At 38.6% G+C, this 20058-nt stretch overlaps 1 protein-coding gene across 1 annotated transcript in view; it reads right to left on the bottom strand.

Moving 5' to 3' along the window:
* fstl4.S (follistatin like 4 S homeolog) overlaps positions 1-20058 on the bottom strand; it is a 319855-nt gene that overhangs the window by 54434 nt on the left and 245363 nt on the right. Inside the window, exon 7 of the mRNA XM_041588013.1 lies at positions 14976-15142. Within this exon, the coding sequence (XP_041443947.1) occupies positions 14976-15142 (167 nt within the window). The remainder of the gene's footprint in view (positions 1-14975; positions 15143-20058) is intronic.

Genomic DNA, 20058 nt, shown 5'->3' with positions numbered 1-20058 from the left:
ACTCTTTTTACATTTGCATGTGGCTCACGGGTAAAAAAGGTTGGGGACCCCTGCATTAGATTAATGGCACAACAGGTGTGTGTATGTATGTATCCATCAAAGTACACACTGGGTAGACACACATTTACATAAACTTATACAGAGATTAAGTGCCATGTAGTAAGAGGCACAGTAAAAAGCAAGTCCCTGCCAAGTAAAGTTTATAATCTGCATCTAAAAGCGCATGTCTCATGGCAATGTAAATCTCTGTCTATTTAGTGGTTGTCATTCTCTTTGTCTTATGCTAGTAATTCATTTTTTTCATACATCACACACCACGAAAAAAACTATTCTTGTATAATAAACCATATAAATATTCTAGTATAATAAGAATATTGCCAAATGCATCAATCCAGATCCGCATAAAACAATTTGACATGACAGAGCATGAATTTGCTTCACCAATTATGCTATGTAACTGAAACCAAGCTACTTCTCCCAAATGCTAATTTTTATTTTTTATTCAGTTTCTTGCACCAATTGGCCTGCTTTATGCTCTAATGCAGTGATCCCCAACCAGTAGCTTGTGAGTAACATGTTGTTCTCCAACCTCTTGGATGTTGCTCCCAGTGGCCTTAAAGCAGGACCTTATTTTTGAATTACAGGCTTGGAGGAAACTTTTGGTTGCATAAAAACCAGGTGTACTGAAAAACAGAGCCTCAATGTAGGTTGACAATCCACGCGGGCTACCAAATGGCCAATCACAGGACTTATTTAGCACCCCAAGAACATTTTTCATGCTAGTGTTGCTCCTCAACTCCTTTCACTTCTGAATGTTGCTCACGGGTTCAAAAGGTTGGGAATCCCTGCTCTAATGGGACCCTAACTCCTGACTTATTTATTAAGATGGAAAAATGGATATATAGTGCCATATAGTTGTGTTCTGCCCCACTCAGTCCTTTCTGCCTACTGTTCCAAATTCAGTGCTACTACACCTATTCACGCAGGGAAACCCTGGAGCTTCCATCACCTCTAGACCAGGGGGCAGATTCACTAAAGGCTGAATTGTCGGCAGCAACCACTTCGCAGACATCGCACCACTTCGCCAGGCACAAATTCGCTACCACTATGCTAATTCACTAATATGCAAAGTTGCACCCTGGGCGCCTAACGCTGTTGACTTTTCAATAGCGTTACTTCGGCAGTGCGAGCATTTCATATAGAAGATGCTTTGCACCAATATTTATAATAAAGACCTCCATACAACTTTAAATTACCCGCGTATGCAAATTGACCTAAGCGCAAGATCACTAAGCGCAAGATCACTAAGCGCAAGATCACTACCGAATTTTCACTAGGCACAAATGAAACGTTAGCGGTAGTAAAGTTTGGTAGTGATATTGTGCTTAGGTCCATTTGCATACACGGGTAATTTATAGTTGTATCTAGGTCTTTATTATAAATATTGGTGCAAATGCTTGAAGTTACCACTTTTTATTACACATGGCCGGTAGCCTTAAAGGAGAAATCAACCTGTGGGGGAAAAAACCCGTACCCCCCACCCCAGGTAGCCCTCCCTCCACCCCCCAAGCTAACTACCCCCCCCAGGGGGGATGCTCCATACTTACCCCTCGCCGCAGATTCTTCCAGCGAAGTTCCACGCATCCATATTCTGGCTCCTCTGTAAACTGACTGAGAGATTGGCAATTTCCGTGTAATTCTGCGCATGCGATAACCGGTAAACTGCTCCAAATGCGCATGCGCAGAAATACCGATCTCTCAGTCAGTTTACAGAGGAGCCGGAAGATGGACGCGTGGAACTTCGCTGGAATAATCTGCGCCGAGGGGTAAGTATGGAGTATGGGGCATCTCCCGAGGGGGGTAGTTAGCCTGGGGGGAGGAAGGGCTACCTGGGGTGGGGGGTACAGGGTTTTTCCCCTCAGGTTGATTTCTCCTTTAATAAAGACAAGAGAGTTAATATAATGCCCTACACATGAGCATACGGTAAAATTAGTGTTCCATATGTTATAAAATGTCTTGAGAAAACCGGTTACCCCAAAAAAGTCTAAGTCTTAAAAAAAGGAAAAGTCGCCAGTGGTTTTTGAACTTTAATGCATTTTCTGCACACAGGCTATGATGTAAAGATCTAGCTTCTTTTAAGCACTTCGCCTGAGGTGGCGAAGTCAACTCTGGCGAAAGAGGCAACATTCAGTAAAATCCACACTTTATTGAATTTGCGGAGTAGCACTAGTTTGCCAGGGCGAAAAGTCGCCTGTGCGACGGTCCCAATGCGAAAAGTCACTAGCGTTAGCCGCTTCACCCTTCAGTGGCAGAACTCCCGGGGGAGCAGGAAGTGCAAGCGGGCCAGGGCCCGCACCCCCTCAGGGCCCCCGGCAGCTCACGCGCCACTGTAATCCGGCCTGAAAATCATGTACGGAGGGGGGCATTAGTACCATTCCATCCAACTTTGCAATCAGAAGCATGCCCAGGTGCATTGATTTTGCCTGAGCCAGAAGCTAATACATCAATCTTTCATTGTCAAGGTATCAAGAGGGGAAATGCAAATAAAATAATCTGATTAACAGGCCAGATGAAGATAAAACCAATAGCAAGGAAATATACATTGATACAAGCAGGTAAAAAGAAATCCTAGTTCAGAATCCATATTCTGTCATATTTTTACTATAGTAATGTTCTTGCTCCTTACTAATCTTCAAATAATTATAATACCATTTCAAATACTGAATATTTTTTCGTGTGCAAAATGCTTAAAGTTGTAATACAGGTATGGGACCTGTTATCCAGAATGCTCATGACCTGGGTTTTTCCAAATAATGGATCTTTCTGTAATTTGGATCTCATACATTAACGGTATCAAATAGGACATGAATTAAATAGGGTTCAAAAAGGGCAACTAAACTGGTGAAAGGTATGGAAAATCTTAGCTATGAGGAAAGACTGGCCAAATTGGGGATGTTCACACTGGAGAAGAGGTGCTTAAGGGCTGATATGATAAATATGTATAAATATATAAGGGGATCATATAATAATCTCTATAATGCTTTATTTACCAGTAGGTCTTTCCAGCTGACACAAGGTCACCCATTCCAATTAGAAGAAAGGAGGTTACGTCTAAATATTCAGAAGGGATTTGTTACAGTGAGAGCTGTGAAGATGTGGAATTGTCTCCCTGAATCAGTGGTACAAGCTGATACATTAGATAGGTATTAGAAGGGGTTGGATGGTGTTTAGCAAGTGAGGGAATACAGGGATATGGGAGATAGCTCATAGTACAAGTTGATCCAGGGACTAGTCCCATTGCATCTCGGAGTCTGGAAGGAATTTTTCTGCAAATTGGAGAGGCTTCAAATGTTTTTTTTTGCTTCCTTTGGATCATCTAGCAGTTAGGCAGGTTATATATAGACTTAAAAGGTTGAACTTGATGGACATTATTTTTTAACCTAATTACTATGTTACTATGTTACTATGTAAAAAATCATATAAGCATTAAATAAAACCAACGGAGTTTATGGGGAACTTTCTGGATAACAGACCCCATACCTGCACTCAGAACAAATAGAATGGTTGTCTCACAAATTAAAGGTTACCATCATTTTAAAGTTGTCAATTTTAATATGTTATCAGTATTATGTGACTTCAGAGGTTTTATTTCTGCTCATCTATTATTAATCAAAATGAACGAAATATGCAGTTGAAAAAGCATTTACCTTTGATACAGAGGGACTCCTTGACAAATCACCTTAATTATAAAATTATGACATTGTAAAATTCAAAGATGGAACTTCGTATTGCTGCTAAAAAGGCTTGTCTTTTTTTAACCAATCATTATGTACATACATACAGTATGTACATGAGTGACATTATGAAATAAAAATGTGAAAAACTACCGATCATATATACCTGCGTATACACGGTGTATGAGAAATGCATTAATGTACTATATTCCATGGAGAGCGCAGAAATAGTCATTACTAAATGGAATTCTGGCAAGAAACTATGGTTTGTGGGTAAAACATGACTGCTGTTGACTGGTTGCAATTCTTAAAGGAACAGTAACATCAAAAAAGGAAAGTTTTCAGGTTATACGAATATAATGTAGTGTTGCCCTGCACTGGTAAAACTGCTGTTTGCTTCAGAGACACTACTATTGTTATATAAATAAGCTGCTGTGTAGCAATGGGGGCAGCCGTTCAAAGGAGAGAAGGCTCAGGTTACACATCAGATAGCAGATAAGCTCTAGCATAATGTTATCTGTTATCCACTATTTAACCTGTGACATATAGCCTTTTTTCAATGTCCACCATTGCTACACAGCAGCTTGTTTATATGAAATATAGCATTGTTTCTGAAGCAAACACATCAGTTTTACCAGTGCAGGGCAACAGTATATGATATTTTCATTACTTTAAAACACTTTCATTCTCTGGTGTTACTGTTCCTTTAAGTTAAATGACCCTAAGAATATTATTAGTAAACAAAGACTTTTTTAGGCTGAATAAGATCGAAAATTTTTTTTTAGGGTACCCTCCTTCCCCCCTACATTTGATAACATATGGCACTTAAACTATACTGTGGGCACATGTGTAGGGCATTAGAACACATTTATTAAGATTCCCTGGCCTTGTGTAGTGTAATGTGTTTGCTGCTGCATATATGGCCATTGTACTTTAACTGCACGCCGTATGCAAATTTGCCATTACTAGCGTAACTTTGAACCGCTGATCGTAACATCGCTAGTGCAACTTCGCAAATGATGGGTAGCTTGTGTGCAACTTTGGATCTTCGTGAATTTGCGCAGCCCTGGCAAATCTACGCCTGGCGAAGTGCGGCGAAGCCAACGCTGGCGCAACTTCGAAGGTAAGTAAATTTGCCCCAAAGTGGAAACTTACTATCCCTACCCATTTGAGTCCCTACAGTATGCTTGGTATTGCCAGTGGAACAACCCCACATTATTATCTCCTTGTTGGATCACACAACTGCTCTCAAAGGAGAAGGAAATTCCCTGGGCACAAAAACCCTCCCCCATCCCCTGTGTTGCCCCCCCTCCCTCCTCCCCCCTGGCCTACCTGTCCTGCCGGGCAAATGCCCCTAACTTGTTACTCACCTCTCTGCGCAGGTCCTGTCCACGGAGTTCACAGGCGCTATCTTCTCCCAAGCGATCTTCTTCCTGCTTTGACCGTCGTTTTTGGCGAATGCGCAGTAGGAGCATTTACCGGATACGGATCAACTGCGCATGCCCCGAATGTCACAAAGTGAAATTGGAAAACTTCGTGACATTTGGCTCATGCGCAGTAGATCCGTACCCGGTAAATGCTCCTACTGCGCATGCGCCAAAAAAGACGGTCAAAGCAGGAAGAAGACCACTTGGGAGAAGATGGCGCCTGTGAGCTCCGTGGACAGGACCTGTGCAGAGAGGTGAGTAACAAGTTAGGGGCATTTGCCCGGGGGGACAGGTAGGCCAGGGGGGAGGAGGGAGGGGGGCAATACAGGGGAGGGGGGAGGGATTTTTGCGCCCAGGGGGTTTTCTTCTCCTTTAATAGTTGACATCTGACTCCCACCCCTGGGCTGTGCAATTAACGGAGCTACCTGTCAATGTCTAAAATCCCACATTCACAGGGTTCCATACCTCAACTTCCTCTTCTAACCTAACATAGGGTCCAATGTCTATGTACCTAAGGCCCCTACTGAGGCCTCCTGCCACAGGCTCTCCAGCAGCATCCACCCCCCTCCATAGAATGAAGTTAAAAGAGTCTGAACCAGGGACAATGAGAACACATCCCTTCTACAGGACACAGGTAATGTATAATCCAGTAGGGGAAGGTTAACTCTTTTGCATTTGACTTAGTAAAACAATAGATATGTTATCTGTATAAATGAGAGTGTGTATTAAATAAATATAATTTATGTTTACAACAGATATTCAGAAAGTTGGTTCAATATACAAATGAATAATATCATCATCATCTATTTTTATTGCGGAATACAAAAATTAAAAAGAAAAGAAAGAAAAGGTTTTAGATAGACCAAGAGGCTATTTCTGCTCTATTTCTAGGTACCTTTTTTCAACCTTACTTGCTATGTTACTATCTTACCTACTTCCCACTCACATGTTTTTTAATGTAACATTCATTTTCACTTTCATCAAACAACTAATGACAAAACACCAACATCTATCAAATTCCCAAATTAGCTCTGAAAATGTGTTTACACTGAAAATGACTTAGCAGTTCACTTCAATATAAGGAGAACTTTCATTCAAGAAAATTATATTCCGTAACCTTTCGTACTCTATTAATCTTCTGGGTTAGTCCCATCCTCCAGGCATATAAAGTGGCAACAAGTAATGAGGGTCTGAAATAAAATGAATTCCAGATAACCTGCAGAGACCTAATTTAATGCAGCCTTTGTGACAGGAACAACTTTTTCCAGCTATTTGGCACCAAGGGGCAGATTTACTAAAGGGCGAAGTGACTAACGCTGGCGAGGATTTACCATTTTCAGGGACTTCGCCTATTTATTAACGGACACAGGTGTTACTTAGCTAGCAAATGAGATAGACGCTAGCGGTGATTCGCACTCTACTGCAAGGCGAATATATACTCTGACGAATGGATGTTACTCTGCAAATTCACTAAGATGCGGATTTTACTGAACGTTACCTCTTTCCTCAGACTTGCCTTCTCCTGCTCAGACCAGGTAAAGTGCAATGGAGTGCATAGATCTTCCTCATTCCTCTGTTACTTACATCATATTTTTTTAGTGGAAAAAGACCAAAATACGCTGGCGTCTTTTCCTTTTTTCAGAGTGATAGCCTGGAAAAGTCCTTAAAATTTTTTTTGGTAACCAGGTTCCCCTATACATTTTCTAACTTATGGAACATTAACTATACAGTGGGCTCATGTAGGGCATTAGAACAACTCTATTTTCTTTATTAAGGTTCCCTGGACCTGGTGTAATGTATTTGCTGCAACATATACGTCCATTCAACTTTAAATTTCTTGCCGTATGCAAATTAGCCTGAGGAAGACCTCTACCGAAGTTGCGCTAGGATTTGCTTGCATTGCGGAAGTAACATTAGAGAAAATTTGCAAGCGTTCGGCGCCCTGGATGCAACTTTGCATTTTAGTAAATTAACGTCTGAGAAAATTTTTAGCCTGGCGAAGTGTTGCGATGGCTGTATAGCCGCCACTGGCAAATTCTCCCCGCTTAGTAAATTTACCTCCAAGGTCTGACCACCAGATGTAACCTTTATGAATTTACCCCAAAACTTTATGATGAAGTTGGCATATGATTTTATACAAGCTGAAGCTATATATGCTTCAATCATTCAAATATGCAGGGTGATGCTGAGCTTACGGCTTTATATTGAACAAAAGTCAAGATAATGTTAGTAGAGCATACCGTAACCTAAAATAGGTTTTTATCTTGTGCACATTGAGCTGTCGGACAATTTACTAGAGGGAGAAAATCTTCTCCAGATAAAATACCACCAAGACTCCAGATTGGCAAGAATTGGCAAGAATAAAGCTTTAAAGGAGAAGCAAAAACCCCTACCCCCCTACCCTACATAGACCCTCCCTCTCTCCTCCCCCCAACCTATGTTTTACCCCTGGCAAATGCCCATAAGTCTTTACTTACCCCTATGTGCAGATTCTGTCCAGCAGAGTTCACTGACGCCATCTTCTTCTCTTCGCCAATCTTCGGAATGAGACTGGCAGAGCGGTGCATGCACAGTCGGAGCAATTTCCTGTCTCGCGACAACTGCGCTTCAGCTGAAACTTACGAAAGTTGCCAAAGTGCTGGTCTCATTCCGAAGATTACTGAAGCATCTGAAGATGGCGCCCTTGAACTCCGATGCCTTAATCTGCACCGAGGGGTAAGTAAAAAGTTAGGGGCATTTGCCCCACTTAGGGTGGGGGGAGGAGAGAGGGGGGTCTATGTACGCAGTGTCGCAATGGCCCACCGGATACCAGGAAAACTCCTGGTGGGCCTTGTGCTGCTAAAGATTTGGCCTATTTCATGGCCATTTCCTATTTCTTTGAGAACAAAGAGGCTAAATAGATGGAATAATAGATTATAGTATGTAAAGAATAGAAAATAGGAGAATAGAGGTTGAGCGAGGAGAATAATAATAATAGTACTGAGAGTGGGCCCCTGGTCTAAGGTTTTTGGGTGTGCCCCTGGTGTCCCAGTCCGACACTGTATGTAGGGTAGGGGTTTTTTAACTTTTGGGTTTGTTTCTCCTTTAATAAACCAGCAGTGAACACAGATGTACATTAGACAAGGTACATGAATCTTCCAGTTTTTCTTGTATTTAGTCCAATCCGGGTTTGTGATTCTTGTTTATATTCGTTCATCTCCTTTGACGTACATCGGGTCTGCTTGGTCTTTGATGATAACACATTCTAAACTATTCCAGACATTCCAGTGGTTGATATGATTTTTTTTTTTTTTTTTTTTTTTTTTAAGATGTAAACAACTTATATGGCTTATGAAAACAACAGGGACTGCATCATTTTAGCTGTAAATGACAGTATGGATGAGGTATGGCTACGCTACAATTCTGTCATGTACTTTAGGCCTCTATAAGCTTCTATTTAGAGCCGAACAGAATAATCTACTAATTAACATACAGTGAACAACCTATCTGCAATGCTACTTTTTAAATACATTTTATATTCAGTTATTTACTAAATAAAAATGAAGCTTTAAATGCATCCTATAACCCCCCTCCACAACTTTTTTTTCGTCTTACTGTATCCTTCCAGCTTCCTAAATATACTCTCACATATTCTTATACAGCATAGCTGAGTGGTTCAGCATATGTTCTACTATAACCCTGTTCTTTATTGAGTTGAATTCGCTTTGAACAGCTTGCATGCTCACCAATCTCTTTACAATTATTGAGGTGGGTAGATGGTGGGTTTCTCCTTTTTATTTTACATGTTGACAGCTGCGTTGCTTATTTTTTTTAACACTCGTTAACATTTGAGAACCGAGGAGGTGAAAGTGAAATGTTGTGCAGTTCTTGTCTGATAGGATTCCAGATGCTCAACAATCAGGGTCTCCTTGGTCGGATATTTTGCTTCATAATGTACCAAATGTTTTTATTGGGTGACAGGTCGGGATTGCAGGCTTGGAGCCAGTTTAGCACCCACACTCTCTTACTATGGAGTTGTTGTGCTGTTGTAATGTGTGCAGAATGTGGTTTGGCATTGTCAATTGTAATAAGCAAAGCCTTCCCTGAAAAATGTGTTGTCTGGATGGCAAAATGTGGTGTTCCAAAACCTGCATATATTCAGCATTTTAATGGTACCTACCCAAATGTGCAAGCTACCTGTTCCATGTGCACTGATGCAGCCCTGTACTATCATGTATGGTGGCTTTTGAACTGTTCACTGATAACAAGCTGGATGGTCCTTCTTTGCTTAACCCAGAGGATATGGCGACCATAATTTCCAAAAAGAATTTTGATAAAAAATTTTGATAGCAGTGTTTTTATAAAAGTGAATAAAGCTCAAAATCCTTTAAAAAGGTTTTATTTCCATACACACCGTTGCATTGGGAACACTGCACATTCTATTCCAAATCAAAACATGAAGAAAAATGTACCAAATTTGTGTTATTCCTTTACAGAAAGTGAAGAAAAGGAAATATTAGGCTGTTCAAAAAAAAAAAAAAAATTGTGTCTGCATTCTTCTTTCATTTTGCTTTCCTTTGAATTACTGAACTCATATTTAGTTGTATAATCAGTGTTTCTGAGAACTGCTGCACATCTGTGTTACATGGAGTCCATCAACTTCTGGCACCTGTTACATTCCACAATTCTTCTGCATTTCTTGGTTTTGCCTCACTCGACAAGTTTTCTATTGGATTAAGGTCAGGGGATTGGGCTGGCTCCATAATATCAATCATGTTGGTCTGGAACCAAGATGTTGCTCATTTACTGGTGTGTTTGGGGTCATTGTCTTGTTGAAACTCCCATTTCAAGGGCATTTCCTTTTCAGCATAAGGCAACTTGACCTCTTCAAGTATTTTGATGTATTGAAACTGACCCATGATCCCTGGTATGTGATAAATAGGCCCAACACCTTAGTATGAGAAACATCCCCATATCATGTTTGTGCCACCATGTTTCACTGTCTTCACAGAGTACTGTGACTTGGATTCAGTGTTTGGGGTCATCTGACACTGTTGTGACCCCTAGACCCACAGAGAACAATCTTGCTTTCATCAGTCCACAAAATGTTTCACCATTTCTCTTTAGGCCAGTCAATGTGTTCTTTGGCAAATTGTAAGCTCTTCAGCACATCTTCTTTCAACAATGGAACTTTGCGGGGGCTTCTTGCCGATTCTAATTGTAAGCTTTTCAGCACATCTTTTTTTCAACAATGGAATTTTGCGGGAGCTTCTTGCCGATTCTAATTGTAAGCTCTTCAGCACATCTTTTTTCAACAATGGAACTTTGCGGGGGCTTCTTGCTGATTCTAATTGTACTCACTATAGATCTTCTTTGATCTTCCCGGAGCTGATCATTGGCTAAGTCTTTGCCATTTTGGCTATTCTTCTATACATTCGAATGGAATGGTTTTCTGTTTTCTTCCACGTCTTTCAGGCATTGGTTGCCATTTTAAAGAATCTGAGATCATTTTAGTTTTCCCCTTTCCTGTAATCAAAAAGTTTCTTCTGATTTTCAGAGAGAAATGCACTATAACCAGCATACACATTTGCTACCTTCCTTTCTTAAATAAGGGTCGTAATTGACACCTGTTTTTTCACAGAAAGAATGAGTTTACTAATTAAACTCCACACTGCTATTATTTGGAACAAGCCTCAATGAACGATTCAATGACGCAGAATGAACAGCATGTCATGATTGTTGGGTCTGTTGGTTTCTATATCTCTACTACACACACTAGTAAATTATTTGCCATGTAGAAATATAATTTCTACCAAAAACAGTGATTGATTAGGTTAGTGATACTGAAAGCTACTATTCTGAACACACCCATTGGTGAGTGCAGTGTTGAACTGTGGCTACAGACAATATTTTTTGGGAATTATTCCTGAGCCCATGCAGGGATTTCCTCTACAGAATCACGTCTGCAAGTAACGCAGTGGGCTCGCTGATCACAGCCAACAGATTTTGGCTTATAGCCCTGTCACTGACGTACAGAGATTTATCTGCATTCTCTGAACCTTTAAATTATATTACTGTATCCATACTGCAGTTGATGAAAACTGAGGAATATTATTCTTAAACTGTTGCAATCTTTGCCTGCAAAGTGTTTTGCAGAGAAATGTGTACCCCAGCCCATCTTTACTTCTGAGCCTCTTTGAGATCTGCTCTTTTTAAGATTATACAACTTCTCCGGTCTTTTGTTGCCCCTTTACCAAACAAAATAATGTTTTTTTATTTCAGAATTCTGTTTTATCCTAAAAATCATTCCATCATTATCTGGCCTATGAACATCTGTATCAGATTATTGACCTACTGGATGAAAAAATGGAGCAATGAAAAAATGTAGAACTTAAAACCTAAAACTATAATTAAATCACTTAAAAACATATTTCTTTAGGATGAAAGACAATATTTTCATTGTTTACAACAGTCCATACTAAATAATGTGCTGATGTATTGTATATATACACAACATAAACCTACTCAGTACTGGAAGGACATGGTGTTTAGATGTATGATAATTCACCTGACTATTGCTAAATAATAAGATATGTGCATGTATTGCAGCTGTATTCACATTTAAATGGTAATGTCTTGATATTTATGTCATCTGAAACAGGCCCTGGCTTGTAATGGCCCCACATATAAACTGGGAGCAGTACAACAACTACTCTTTGTTCACAAATGTTAACCTACTACAACAGACCAAGAATCAATGTAACCAGATTTCAACATTCCATATACAGGTATGGGACTTATCTAGAATGCTTGGGACCTGGGTGGGGTCTTTCTGTAATTTGGATCGACATACCTTTAGTTTACTAAAAAATTATTTAAACATTAATTAACATGCATTTACCCCCAAATGGAATTTGCCCATCTGTCAGATAGTATTGGAGAACTACTCAGCATGGCATTATAGCAATGGATAGAGTATGTACCCAGGGATTAAACTACCTTTAGTTTAATCAAATGCCAGCCCATCCTACCAGTAGGATTGCTCCATTTCTGAGTAATGCAGAATGAATCAGCAGCACATAATCATGGGGAAAGAATTGTATGCAAGGAGTAGTGTGTGACTGCAACTGTAGGTTGATTAAATACACAAGTCAACAAACCAAGTTCAAACCTTTCATGCTAATTCAGTAGATGGCAAACAATCTTTGGAAGCTGTCCTCCTTTATTTATATGAGTCATAAGGGGTAAAAATAAATTATCCCCTGGGCCCAAGGATACAGTATATGTATATATATATTTATATATATATATATATTTATATATATATATATATATATATATATATATATATATATATATATATATATAGACAAATACAAGATTCCTCTGCACTCAACCCATTATCAATATATTTAAGACAGAGACATTTTTGTGCATACTGCTACTGAAAAATGCCTTACCCTTTAAACAAAAATGTAATAAAATGTATAATTAAACCATAGAATTCTTAATGAATCAGATGAAAATTGAGCATAGGACTGGCCAGATATGGGATGACTTTGACGTAGTTGGCCAGCTTAAATATATTGCAATATATGGACAAACAATCCCTGTTTTGTTTAAAGGGTAAGGCATTTTTCAGTAGCAGTATGCACAAAATGTCTCTGTCTTAAATATATTGATAATGGGTTGAGTGCAGAGGAATCTTGTATTTGTCTATATGTATTTTGTGGTCACACCCTCATTGCACCCCCGCCTAATGATTTTAAAAACTAGTGGTGAGCACAACTTTCCCTTGTTTGTTATATATATATATATATATATATATATATATATATATATATATATATATATATATATATATATATATATATATATATATATATATATATATATATTGAAATACAGCATCTTGTCCTAACAGAAATATTGACAAATTTTTGGCCTCCATTTATTATTGCTATTATTATTATTATTATTATTTGCTTCTTTTAATTTCCAAAAGCAAACCAATGTTATTGCACTACTAATGTTTGTAACAACAAAGTAAACTGAAATATTGAACGCAACACTCCATCACTGCATGCGGGTAATTTGTCTGCAACTGTCATATGTTTCCTAGATGATAAAACATGACAAACTGCAGTGATTTCCTATACAATTTTCTAATTAGTGCAGCGAACATGATTAATATTTGTTGTCAAACATTTCAAATGAATAACTGTTGAATCACAATGAGCATTTCAAGTGAATGTGAAATTGTTTGGCAAGGTAAACATGGATTTTCAGAGAAACTGAAGGCACAAATACAAAAATACTGCCTATAGTTGTATTATTGGTCAACGGTCTGAAAGTATTTGCAATAAAGTGCACACATATATATATATATATATATAATTTTTATTTTGCCATTGTGGTTGTAAGTGGATGTTGCTCTTGCAAAATTGTGCTGTACCATATTTACCAGAATTAAAGAAACTGCTCATGCATTTAGTAGCAAATTGGATGCAATTGCATGAAAGCTCGTCTGCCGTCATTTCCACTGTGTGAATTACATCTGCACAAGGTATTTTAGCTACATTTTGCTGAGCCTATAGACACTAGGGAGAAGATTTATCAAGGGTCGAAATGAAAATTTGAATTCATTTTAGAGTAATTCAACTAGGGAATAGTTAAAATTTGATTTGAATTTCGAAAAATATTTCATGTACAGGCCCTTTAGAATTCGAATAAGACTATTTTAGCCCATGGGCGGATTTACATAGTGGGCACCCCTAGGCCCATTGCCGTTCGTCGCCCCTGTCCCCTCCCCTTTATGCGTGCAAATTTTCATCATCAATGGGGATTGCAGTATGGGAAATTTAAAAAATGATTGTATCTCCAGCGCATCCCCAGTGTTTTTGAATCAATGTTGGTGTGGTTGGGCATCATGCAGCCCCCATAAAATCCTGCCACCCTAGGTGGCCTTTCCACAAATCCGGGCCTGGTTTAGCCTATGTGAGATGTCCTGGAATTAATTTGGAGTTGTTTGGAGACATCCTGAAAATCACATTTTTTTTTGATTCGAATTCGTTTAGAATTCGTTTTGAATTTGTGGGTCGATCCCATTCACCCGAATTTGAAAAAGTTTGTTTGTTTTTTTTTTTTTTGAAAAATTTAGATTGGTCTTTTTTTTTTCGAATTTTGAGTTTGTGGGAGTTCATGGGAGTTTTTACAAACTCCCATGAACTCAAAATTCGACCCTTGATAAATCTGTCCCTAGGAAGCAAATACCTTTAACAAAAAGGAGTTGTTTTGTGCAACTGACTGTGGGAAATTTGCGGGAACCATAACTGCACTTGTGGATAAACATGAGCCCTTTAGTGTTGATACCACAAATGCACAGACCTTTGATAAAAGAAAGCGATCAAAGTCCTCCTTTACCAACAATGGGAAAAGTGCTAAAATGTGGATAATTCATCAGTGTGTTTTATCCATGATGCAGCTTCCCCCCCCCCACCAAAACTCCAGAATCTTTGCAAATTTGAAAACATTCTTTGCAAGCATTGTGGCAATACAGGTACTGAATTGTGTTTGCTTTTATAAATAGTATTTAAACTCCATTATTGTGAATATAGGCATCATATGTGCTTAGGTATTCTCTTACACAGCCTCCATTTGCACACTATACAGTAAGTGCAAAAGCAAATCTTACAAACCCAAACACTGATCAAAAGACAAAAAGGTTATAAGAATGATGAACGATGAAAAGGTTCAATGAAGCCATCAAAGATGAAAGGCACCATTTTTTAGGACTATAATAAAGTAAAACTATGAACTGATATTGTTAACTTACATTGATATCTTCCAGGTCTAAAAAGTTTAAAATAACTCCATTCCGCTTCCATATAATTGGAGGGCGTAAAATTCCATGAATTGCACAAGTAAGCACAGCACTTAAACCAACGGATACTGTAGTCACGCTGATCATCTTTTCTTGAGCAAGAGTTATCTGGATGACTTCTGGAATTGTGGGGAAAAAAGGGAGGTTAGGCAATTATCGTACATTTAGAAAAGAAATCAATATACAAAGTTAAGAGGTGCTTTTGCAGAGAGCTGATACATTAAAGAAATCCTGGCAATCAATTCTTGAATCCTGTATGGGCAATGACTTTTGATCACTTTTCTCCTATATAGGTGTGGGATCCGTTATCTGGAACCCTTCTACCCAGAAAACGAAGAATTACGGGAATCAGGGGAATATGGATCAAATAATTCATACTTTGAAAGATTTTCTCTCTGTAATATGTATGCCAGTATATACTTTATCTATAAAGCACTGTTAAGGAGCCGCAGCGCTGTATAGTAGTGATGGGCGAATAAATTTGCCTGGCACGAATTCTCTGCGAATTTCCACGTTTTGCCGCAGGTGAATAAATTTGTGAATCTCCCGTGGAAATTCGCCAATGAAAATTCACCAGCGACTATTTCAGTTTTTTTGGTGAAAACGTTCGAATTGCTCAATTTTTCCGTGAAAACGTTTGAATAGCTTGATTTTTTAATGAAAACGTTTGAATTACTCGATTTTAGTGTAAACTTTCAAATTGCTAAATTTTTCAGTGAAAACGTTCAAATTGCTTGATTTTTCCGTGAAAACGTTCGAATTGCTCAAGTTTTTCAGTGAAAATGTTGGAATTGCTCGATTTTTTCACGTCAACGTTTGAATTTCACAATTTTTTCGTGAACTTTCAGATTTCACAATTTTTTGTGAAATTTTCGCCGTTTCGCGAAACGGGAGAAATTTGCCCATCACTATTGTACAGTGCATAAAAGTACAATACATATAAAAGTATACACAGAGAAGAAAAATCACATAATAAATATATACAGAATCATATCAGGACAAAGAGCTCAAGTGCTTATGTGGTAAGAGACATACAAATCTGAAATGAAACAATCAAAACTTTTTATTAAATGCAAATGTTTGCAGAGCGCTTGGCAGCCACCATTCATTCAATTAATGGAATTAAATGAAATACAATAACTGCTTCTCACTCACTCTCACAGGACATTAATTCTTGAATATATATATATATATATACATATATATACATATATATATATATATATATATATATACATACATATATATATATATATATATATATATAGAAACGAGAAAAATTGGTAGCGCACTCCAAGGACTTGTATATAATTCTTTATTCTTTATGGCATAATGATCGACGTTTCGGATCCCCTCTAGAGCCTTTCTCAAGATAAAAAAGCCATTAATTACACACACATAAATAACCCCCACAATTATAACCACTCCCCTTGTGCAACACCCATTTCCCTGTTGAACTTCTCATATCACAGAGAATTAAAATACAATAATTTAATAAATACATATCAAAAAGTGTGCAGCTATTCCATGCAAAACAATACAACCACGGATTTAAATGTAACAAATGCCTGATGAAACATACTATCGTGTGTTAAGGAAGCAATTAAAAAAGCATTGTTCATTTAGGCCTTTAGGTGCCATGGTATTTAATCTTTTGATCCAGTATGTTTCACATTGCAACAACATTTGGGATCTATTACCGCCCCTTCTTGGTTCAGGTACATAGTCTATGCCTATGTATTTAAACGTCGGCAACCTGTGACCTTTTTCAAAAAATGTTTGGCCACTGGTTTCACTGATTTACCGTCCCTAAATGCCGTACTAATCGCCGACCTGTGACCATCCATGCGAATTCTTAAAGTTAAATCAGTCTTACCAATATATGCTAAACCACATGGACAAGTGACCATATAGATCACATGTGTGGTGGTGCAAGTGATACGATGTTTAATTTAAATTTTTTTCCCTGTTTGAGGATGGTAGAATACTTCGCCAGGCGACATGTACCTGCAAGACATACAACTCGGACACTTAAAACACCCTGGTTTACCTGTTGACAACCAAGTGACTTGGTGTTGCTGATAACAATTAATCGGATCTGTCATAACCAATTTATCACGCAGATTCTGCCCCCTGGTGTATGCCATCACCGGGGGTTCCAAGCATATTTTTGCCAAATTCTTGTCTGCCTTGATGATCGACCACTGATCTCTCACCAATTTACTAATCTGACCTGAAGAGGTATTGAACCTAGTGACAAATGTCATTCTAGTACTTCCTACCTTGTCCTGTGGTCTCCTTACCCGATCCCGGGCTCGGTCCAGAGCTCTCTGCAATACTTTTGTCTCATAACCACGAGCTCTAAATTTGTCCCACATCTCCTGAATCTGTAACTCACATCTCTCTACATCTGAGTTGTTGCGCAAAACGCGTCAAAATTGCGAAACCGGTAATGACTGTTTAAGAGTGGGAGGGTGACAGCTCGACCCATGTAGCAGCGTATTTCGATCTGTGGCTTTACGATATAAGGCATAGTGAAGCCTGTGTTTTTCAAGCCACACCTCCAAATCCAAAAACTGAACTTTTCGTTCATCGCACACGGCTGTAAACCTAATCGGCGACTGTAAGCTGTTAAGGTGATTAATCATCACATCAAAGGACGACCTGTCACCGTCCCACACTATAAAGACATCATCGATAAATCTTTTGTAACAGATTAACTGGCGACCAAACCTTTCCATGATGTTCACACTTTCATAGTGGTGCATGTATAAATTAGCATATGCGGGGGCCATTGATGCCCCCATCGCCGTCCCAGTCTTCTGTAAATAAAACCGCTTTTCAAACCGAAAATAATTCAACTTTAAACACAACTCAAGTAGTGACAATACGAATTGGATTGGGGGACCACTGAAATCAGTGTTAAACCTAAGCGCTAGTTCAACAGCTGCAATACCTTCCTGGTGAGGAATGCTAGTATACAAACTTGCCACATCAACAGTGGCTAGACAAACAATTCTATTAGTGGGAAGAACCAATCTGTTGATGCATTCTAAAAAATGTGGCGTGTCTCTCAAATACGAACCTGTCCCTTGAACAACAGGCTGCAGCACTCGGTCCAAATACATTCCCAAGGGGTGTAATAAGCTATCCCTAGCCGACACAATCGGCCTCCCAGGTGGAGGGTCAAGGCCTTTATGCACCTTGGGCAGTGTGTAGAGTATTGGACATTTGGGAAAAGGTTGAACGAAAAACGCTTTATCATGCACCGAGATCCACCCATTGATACATGCTTCATCAATTAATGCATCTACTTGTCGCTTAAAGCTTATTGTGGGATCAAATGTTAGGCTCTCATAAACATTAGCATCATTCAATTGTGACATTACTTCTTTTTGATAATCATCATAATTTAATAACACAATACCCCCACCCTTATCCGCGGGGCGTATTACGATTTTATTATCATCACTCAGAGTTTGTATAGCCAATTTCTCTTCCTTAGTCAAATTCAGTACATTCCTTTTAACGTTCTTTTCAAGTTCAGCTACACCATTTTCAATTGCCTCCTTGAACAATTTAATCGCTGAATTCTCCGTCTTAGGACAAAAAGTACTTTTTAAACGGAGTGCACCCCCACCAAATGTTGGTTCATCACTGGCTTTAAAGAAATCCTTCAAATCCAAAAGTCTTATAAATTTGAATAGTTCTACTTCAAATTGGAAAGAGTCAAACAGCACAGTTGGGACATATGATAATCCCTTACTCAGCAACGAGCTCTCATTAGGTGTGAGTGAGTGGGAAGAAAGGTTAAAAATTGGGATATTTATTTCTTGGGCTGCCTTCCTCTTTGTGCCCCTCCTGATCGGGTGTCTATGCCTTTTACCGAGGGGGGTAGAGAAGCCAATTGCGGGGGTGTCTAAAAAAAAAAAAATATATATATATATATATATATATATATATATATATATATATATATATATATATATATATATATATATATATATATATAGGGCTTAATTATAGCAAAAAATAGTAAAATATATTGCTGTAATCAACACTTGCTACATAAGCAATGGGATAACTAGCCTATATGACTTGATACACACTTATAACTTATAACTAGTGATGGGTGAACATGGGGGGGTTTCCCTTCGCCGAAAAATTAGCGAATGTCCCGCGAAACAGCGAAAAATTTGCAAAACTGCGCCAGCGTCTTGTTTTTTACGTCAGCGTCCATTTTTTTACACCGGCGAATTTTCACTGCTGTTTCGCGAATTTATTCGCTGGCAGTGAATCGGGGGACTTCGCCGCAAATTCGCGCCTGGCGAATAAATCCGCCCATCACTACTTATAACAATAACTATTATATAATACAGAAATTATTATAATATGAGAGCATATCAATAAAAAGCATTTATGTTATTTCAGCTGAACTACATTGGATTTGTCAACATTGGCCCTCATCCATGTTGACAAAATGTAAGGTTATGCACAGCGAATCAAATACTTTTTTGCTTGGTGTAATTATATATGGTATCCGTTATCCAGAAAGTCTCCCTTTGACTCCATTTTATCTAAACAATCCAGTTTTTAAAAAAAGTATTTCCTTTTTCTCTGTAATAATAAAACAGTTAATTGTACTTGATCCAAACTAAGATATAATTATAGCTTATTGAAGGCAAAACCAGCCTATTGAATTTATTTAATGTTTACATGATTTTTTTAGTAGACAAGGCTTGGAGATCCAAATTTCAGAAAGATCCATTATCTGGAAACCCCCAAGTCCTGAGCATTATGGATAACAGATCCTTTAGATCTCCTAAGGGTTCTTAGATCCCCTACGTTTCCTCGTGAGGCAACTTCGGAAAACGAATCGTCGCGTGTGCATTGCCGCAGGCGATTTTCATTTTAGCCGGCGGAGGGCAGGTGGAAGACAGTTCAGGGCGATTGTCGCCCTGAAGAAGAGACGATTTGTCGATGGGGCGACTAGTCTCCCTGAATCTGCTCGTATTTCTGTGCAAAAAATTTACCA

This window comes from Xenopus laevis, chromosome 3S (genome assembly GCF_017654675.1).
Source record: "Xenopus laevis strain J_2021 chromosome 3S, Xenopus_laevis_v10.1, whole genome shotgun sequence".
Taxonomy (NCBI): Eukaryota; Metazoa; Chordata; class Amphibia; order Anura; family Pipidae; genus Xenopus; species Xenopus laevis.
Note: the sequence above shows the minus strand (reverse complement) of the source record. Positions and strands in the feature narration are given on the sequence as shown.